A 7451-nucleotide genomic window follows, 5' to 3' on the forward strand; every position below is an offset into this window, starting at 1 on the left:
GAAAAGGAAGGGTGAGAAGAACCACCCTGCGCCCAGCCACTGGCAGCACCAACACGCGTGTGCGTGGACACACAGCCACGCACAACGATGGCTGCCACGATAGCCCCATTCTCGGAGCAACAGCTCGTGCCCTCGAGTTTCCTTTCCCCTCACCGGCTCGCAAGGGGTGGGACGTTTCTCTGCCACAAACGCACAGGCAGGGCCTCTGCCGCGTGCGGAGCCGCAGCCCCACCGGGACTGCCTGGCCTCCCGGCCAGTTCTGCCCACGCAGCCCAGCCATGTTTGCTCCTCTGTTTCTGCTGGTTGCTACAACATCTCCCCCCAAACATCTCAACAGCTTCGGCCTCCTGTGATCTTCCCACAGCAAACCCATCCAACTGTCCGCCTTTCTCCACGGCCTTCCTGCAAACACAGCCACTTTTCTTAAGAACAGTCCCATGAGGAGGACCACGGCAGGGGAACTGCTTTGCTTTTTATCACCAGCCTGGTCATCCTCCTCCGTTGCCTGCCAGCCAGTAACTGTCAGTCGCTGGCGGGCGGAGCCCACTCCCGTTACCCCGAATTACCCAGCAAACAGCCTCATGTGATTGTTTCCACACTAACTTGAAGTCACTCAAGAGGGGAATCTAATCCCCATCTAATTATCAAGGGGAATAACAGTGATGGTGTCATTCCTATCGATAATTCCTCAAGCTACTGCAAGGCTGGGGGAAGAGGAGCGACCACCCCTGGGTTTTGGCCGTGGGGAGCACTTGTTCCCACCCACTCTCAGCCCTCGCCACTGCACCCTCCCGTCATACGCTAAAGGAGATGCCTGAGGCCTGCCGGGGAGCACCTGCTGTCCCTCCATTACACAGAGAGAGCTGAGCAGCCAGGCAGGAGGAGCTTTCTCTGCACTCCCCTTCTCACCGCCTGGTTAAATGCTGCCTGGCGTTCCCACCGGCCAAGGCAGACGGAGAGATGACGGGGCTGTAGGTGGAGGCAGCAACTTCAACACTCCCAACGCTGAGCCCTGTCACCTGCAAAGATTGAACTTCACATGTCCTCAGGTCCCATCGACTCCAGAGAGATTTCACAGCTTAAAGCCAGGCTGTTAAAAGCTTGAGAGAGCGTAAGGCTGGAGGTCGTGGAGCCACTGTCACCTGGGGGTGCTGGAGCGTGTTTGCCGATCTCAGCCCTGGTGTGCCTGACTCAATCCTTAAGGCATCGAGGTACAGTCATACACTAACAGTATTTGCTTAATTAGATTAGAACTGGTGCCTTGAGGTCTGAAGAGCTCTGCATGTCAGCCCCACTGCCCTGCAGCCCATCGTTTCCACTGGCTTCGTCACCTCCCCAGCACAGCCTGCAGCATGTCCTTACCGCAAGTAGCGTTGACGAACGGGACGTCGAAGAGGGAGCTATTTGCCACCTCTGGAGGGTGGTGGCACCTCGTGTCTGACGCCTCAATAACCTTCACTTTTCTGTCTTCCACCCAACGGGGCAACCAGGAAAGTTTGCAGTCACAAACAAACGGATTCCAACTTAAGTTTCTGTATGGGGAGAGCAGACAAAAGTTGGGCACTACCGTGACATGTGCCAAGCGTTAATTACGGCAGCGTGCCGATCCCTCGCTGCTCCCATCTGTGCCACTCCACCCAAATGCTTCAGAAAGAGCTGCGAGGGGAGTTAATGAATAGGGAATCAAGCAATAATTAACGTGATTTTTCTGGAGGCTAGAATTAGGCAAGTACTCCAAGTACTTTTTTAACTCGACAAATAATTGTGGCAATTAGAAGCAAATTACTGGCACAATTTTATATCTAAAATAGTCTGCCATCGAACAGCCGTCGGACGGAACAGCAGCCGCTCCAGCTACGGGAGACTATTTACAGCTCCATTAAAAAACAGCGAAGGGAATAAAATTGATCTGTCAAAGAAGAAATGCCAAGTTAATGATAATCTTTCCATGTGGCAGCTTAATGAAAAGATGGAAACTTTAATTGCAGCAAAGCTTGATCCAAATTGCAGCCTTTGGCACTCCGCTGCCATGGGGATGGAGATGGAGAGCTGCTGTTGAGCCCTCCGCAGGGTCTGAACGCTGGGTTTATCCCGAGAGCACCACTCTGCCAGCCAGCCTGGGCAGGGACAGACTCGCTTGGACCTTCTTCCTTTCCAGTGCCACTCGTAAGCAAAGATGCAAAGATGAAAATGCCCTCTGTGCCTTGTCTTCTCCTCATGCCACGGGTTTTAATTACTTTAATTAAAAAAATAATGTGTGCCCAAGAACTTGGATCGCTTAGGGAGAACATCTCCAGATGCCCTGGACACCTCAGGCAGGGTCTCCCGTGCTGCAGGTCAGTGCCCTTTCTGTTGGAGACCCCGGTCCCAAGGAGTGACCACACAAACAGCAACAGCCAGTGCGACCCACGGCTCAGCCAGAGACAAGAACCCTGGCAGAGCTGGTGTGGGAGAGAGGCAGGGAAGCCAAGGAGGCAGTGGCTGAGGTCGGAGGTATCCAGGATGCAGAAGCAAATTCTAGGAAGGGATTAGGCTTGAAGGGTACCAGCAGGAGCCAGGAGCAGGACACAGCTTGAGGAAGATGCTAGAGAGAGTCCAGAAGGCAGCTGCTTGGTTGGGTACGTCCCCCAGATCTTCCCAAGACAGTGCTGCATCCCACCCCACCAGGAAAGGAAGAGCTGTCTCAAGGAAAGGTCTAAACAAAGAACCAGGAAACAAAGAGGATGAACTTACATTTCACTTAAATTAAATAAATTATCAAATATTCCATCTTCTAATGTAGAAATCTTGTTGTGGCTTATATCTCTGTAAAAGAAGGAAAAAGAAAAGGAGAGTTCATCACGCTGGTAACAACTTCCTGGCCAACATGATGGATCAACCTCTGTCCCCAGCTCTGCTCGGGTACTGGTTACACTCTGAGAACCCCGACTCTCAAAAGCCACCTGCATATGAGAGCAAAATGTCCAGCCAGGCACTAAGCCACGGAACCACAGTGTGGTTGAGGTTGGAAGGGACGTCTGGAAGTCATCTGGTCTAACCCCCTCTGCTCAAACAGGGTCCCCTAGAGAGTGCAGCCCAGGACCACATCCAGACTGCTTTTGTGTATCTCCAAGGATGGAGGCTCCACAACCTCTCTAGGTAGAGCCGATTCCCATGCTTGAGTTCAGTTCCAGTGCTCCAAGTCCTTCCCTAAGTCCTTCTTTTAGGAAATGTTTGAGGTGTAAAGACAGAAGGCTGCCCAGGCTGCCAGCGAGTCAGCTGGAACCACCACAGCAGGCCTCGGTGCTGGCTACATTGGTGCCTGTTTTGATCTGACAGCCCAATTCTCGTTTAAACAATGGTTAATCTTCTCTATGAACCATCAGCCAGTAACACTGCAAACTCATCTATCAGCAGCTGAACCAGTGAGCTTGCTGCTGGCCAAAGCTCTCCTCTTCTCCTGGCCCACAAAGAGCCCAGGCCATTTTAGTGACAGAGGACAGCTCAAGCTGTGAGGACTGGTGAGACATGGGGCCTTTTCCTGGCTAGCGATGGGCTCCTCCAAGGACCCTCAGTATCCAATTCCCCCTGAAGACATACAGGATTTGGGCACCACAGCTTTATCACCATTTTCCATGTGCTAACACACATTTGGCAACAAACCTCATTCTCCTCCCTCCATCTCCTCTCCACCTGGCGAGACAGTGGGCCAAACCCTGCCTGACTCTGAACGCCAAATGCCAAACACCTCGAGGAAGGAGTTCACGGACAGGGGCTAATCAGAGGTCAAGCAACAACAAGGCTGACTTGTGGAACCTGTATGTGTGTCCTAGGTTCCAGCTCCAGTGTGCCCAGTGGGCTGGAGGGCTGGAAGGACGCAGCGGGTACTTACAATTCTGCCAGAGAAGTCAGGCTTTCGAATAGCTGAACGTCTAAACCACTGATCTGGTTATTGGAAAGATCCCTGGAGAAAGAAAACACAATTTTCAGCTTTCGTTCAGTCTCGTTTTGTCATTTCTCCATCACCAGACTTCAGAGGAACCTCTCTCCAAACCCCACCCAGGTTTCAGAGCAGAAGGTTTTGGGGTGTCAAAGGCAGCGCTTCTCCCAGCCAAAGAAAACACCTTTCCCAGCTCTAAAGCATTTGCTGCTCGGAGCTCTAACGTGCAGCCAGAGCTCAGGACCATCCTTCTGCGCAGCCCCTTCTGCAGCCTTCCCACAGCAATCACAGACGTGACACGTGTTACTGACCTTGATGCGTCCTTTGAAAAAAGGAGTCAAGTCTAATATACGCTCAAAGAAGTAATTAAGAAATAATTTGGACTAAAGTAGTAATTATCTTGGAGAAAAAATTATGATGAACTTTCAAGTCTATTCCAGTGCCAAAGAACTGGTCGTTCATTACACAAGTGACGCGTTCAACTTCTCCACGTTACAGATCTTTTGGCTCTGGAAAAGCGTAAAAGGGAAGAACTAACAGAGAATATTTTCCATTTAAAATCAGGTTAGATTGTCCTTGTAACAGGAACGCTGTTTCCCAGAACCTCTCCTTGCTCCCCGTAACACCAACGGCCTTCAGCTCTCCCAAAGCAGAACTGCCTCAGTCCTCCTGCCAGCTCTCCCTTCTCACCCCGCGCCCTCCCTCTCCATTTCAAAGTATCACCCAGCTCGGAAGGGAACGTTCTGCTGATAGGTCTTGCTCTTTCCCAACAAACTCCGTTCTCTGGTTTCAGACAAATCTCATTTGGCCAAAACCTTCCTTTAGCAGCATCAAACCACTCCTGCTGAGCCCATGCAGGGGTTATCACTCCCCAGGGTTCCTGGCAGAGCTCCAGGGAGGTGGACAGGGTTGGACCCACCCCAGCCACAGCCGTGCCCTGCCAGCAGAGACTCTCTCCTGCCCATCACCTTCCTCACCTCTTCTCCTGCAAGCACCTCCCATAACTCCTCCTTGCTGTCTCACCTCGTTATCCCCTCCTCAAGTAATTCTTGGTTGGACTGGACATTTTAACTTCATTTATCCAAATTAAGAGAGTCCTGCCACACTGGCAGGGAAATGATGGATGGTTCCAGGAAACGCAGGGGTAAGTAACACGGACGGGTGTCTCTTTAAAAGGTTTGCGTTTATTTTCCCTGATTTTGCTGTCCAGGAGTTCTTTGCCAAGCCCAGAGTGGATTCAGAAGAGTTCACCAACAACACCAGTAAAGAAGTCCAAGAAATGTGCAAAATAAAAGCTCAACCCATACGCTTGAAAAAAGGATCCTGCAAAGCCACCCGGCCCAGCCAGTCCCGGGACAGCTGGGCCCGCAGGTGAAGATACAGAGCACCCTCTGCCACAGTGACACAGGCCACACGCAAGTCACATTTTGCACAGGGGACACAAAAGCCACCTTCAAAGCCGCTTCCAGCTCCCACTTGCAAGAGAAGCACACAAGGCAGCATGGACTGGAACCCCGACTGCTGCTGGTCGGCCAGGTCAGACCCTTCCTCAGGAAGGCTCCTGCTCCGCTCCTCCTGGAGCATCTTCTGACCATTGTACTCCTCTGCCCTGTTTTGGCAGGGACCAGACCACCAGCCAGGACGGAGACCAGTACAACTGTTCCTCTCCTCCTTTGGAAAGAACCCATTTAGTTTTCAGGCAGCACCTAAAGCCTGAGACTGAAGGAAATGGTGTTTCAGCCCTGATGCGTCTTTGCTCCTTGCCCAGACAAGACAGACCTCCAAAACAAACCATTCTGCTGCTACGGAATCAGGGCTTTGCCATTGCCAAGCACCTCTTCCAGAGCACTGCTTGGCTGCGTGGAGCAGCCAGGGTGCAGGGCTGGGGGGAGCTCTCACCATCGCAGATGGCACAGTGGGGCACCTGAGCCAGGCAGGGTACCATCCAGGCCAGGACTAGACGGCAACCCACCAGTGCCTACACCAGAGCCCAGTTCCCTTGCTGTTTTCTACCTTAGCCTTCAGGATCTGATGAGGAACCGGGATAAAACCTCCCCAGAGCTCCTCACCGCAGAGCCTGAGGGGGAAGCAGAGCTCCCACTGGCAGGACAGCTTGGAGAAGTGAGGAACGGTGGTGGATGCCAGCTTCTGCCACCTCCAGCCGTGAGGCAGCGAGCTGGGCTCCCAGTTGCCTGTTTCCTTTTCCCACTGGTCCCTCTCCAGCTTGTGTGGAAAATCACATTATACCTTCCTGGCACAGGAGAGACGGCTGAGAACGAAGCCAGGCTGCAGGGAAAATGAATAATCAGGAAATACTGAGCAATAAAACCCAGGGCAGAGTCTGTGGAACAGAGCTCAGCCTCTCGGTGCCACAAACTTCCACGAGTGTTTTCCCAGCCCACTGCCAGGCTAGCGGAAACTCGGAGCAGGTTCAGCGCAGAGCTGAGGCCAGCAGAACACAAGGTTCCCCATTGAAAGGCGCCGTGCACACAGGCTGCTGCCCCCTCCATGAGAAGAAAGAAAAATTCAATTTATTTGTGCCACGGGGGAGATGGAGAACATGCTGCGCTGCCTGGAAGAAGGCAGCTATGGGCCAGGCACAACTACTCAGTCCTGCCTCAGTTTCCACAGCTGTAAAATGGAGCCATGTAATGCCAGAGGAAGCTGGCAGGGGTAAGAGCACCAACACCCACCACAACTATGGTCTAGAACAAGGGTTGTGCAGGAGATGCCTTTCAGAGAGCTCCCTAAACGTCCCAGCAAACATGGACACATCTCACGCCCAGCAAAGGAAGAGCTTAAACCACTTCTTCTGGATGTGGAGGTGGTTGTGTGGGGAAGGAGAAGCTTTGGACGAGGGAACATTTAGTAATGAGGGCATCAACCTGAGCCTTGGGAGCCTTCAGCTCCATCCCAGCTCCATGACCAGCTCCCTGGGAGCACCACGGAACGTCTCCAGAGCCGGGTGTGCCGCAGGACTCTCAGCAGCCTGTCTGACCCTGAGCGTGACAGATCCGTCACAAACACTGCCGGTGACATCTGCAGATGGGGCTGGGTAACTTCTGGGGGTACAAAGCATCAGTTGCCCTCGTGCGGCTGCTGACAGAACAAGCAGCAGGGCTTGGTGCTGCTGGCTTTGTCCCTTCCTGATGCTCAGATGGGCTCCACAGCTCCACCACAGCGAGCCCGGAGCAGCCGGGGGGGTTCTTTCTGCAGCACGACGGTGGACAGGCTTTTTTTGGTGCACTGCTGGTTTCTTCTTCGTTCTACAGCACTTAGACTGTTGAGCAGAGCACAGCACGCCTGCGCCGGCCAAGCCTGACGTCATGCTCTCATTATGTCATTTGTGGGCCCGCTCTGCCTTCATTTCACAAAGAGGGAAGGGGAAGGGGAAGGGAAAGGGGAAGGGGGACAGCGCTGGCCTGTGCCTTCCCCAGCCCTTTTGGTGCATGGAGCTCAGCCAGAACAGTAATGGGAAAAGCATCCACAGACAGAGAGAAGCATCTGTGCAGAGAGGAGCTGGGGCAGAGGG

At 53.1% G+C, this 7451-nt stretch overlaps 1 protein-coding gene across 1 annotated transcript in view; it reads right to left on the bottom strand.

Moving 5' to 3' along the window:
• PKD1 (polycystic kidney disease 1 (autosomal dominant)) overlaps positions 1–3943 on the bottom strand; it is a gene marked incomplete at both ends in the record, with an annotated part of 51034 nt that extends 47091 nt beyond the window's left edge. The window contains 3 exons of the mRNA XM_010131951.1: positions 1363–1532; positions 2734–2805; positions 3872–3943. Of these exons, the coding sequence (XP_010130253.1) occupies positions 1363–1532; positions 2734–2805; positions 3872–3943 (314 nt within the window). The remainder of the gene's footprint in view (positions 1–1362; positions 1533–2733; positions 2806–3871) is intronic.
• Between the last annotated feature and the right edge of the window lie 3508 nt (positions 3944–7451).

The sequence above is a fragment of the Buceros rhinoceros genome, unplaced genomic scaffold (genome assembly GCF_000710305.1).
Source record: "Buceros rhinoceros silvestris isolate BGI_N320 unplaced genomic scaffold, ASM71030v1 scaffold8712, whole genome shotgun sequence".
In the NCBI taxonomy this organism is placed as follows: domain Eukaryota; kingdom Metazoa; phylum Chordata; class Aves; order Bucerotiformes; family Bucerotidae; genus Buceros; species Buceros rhinoceros.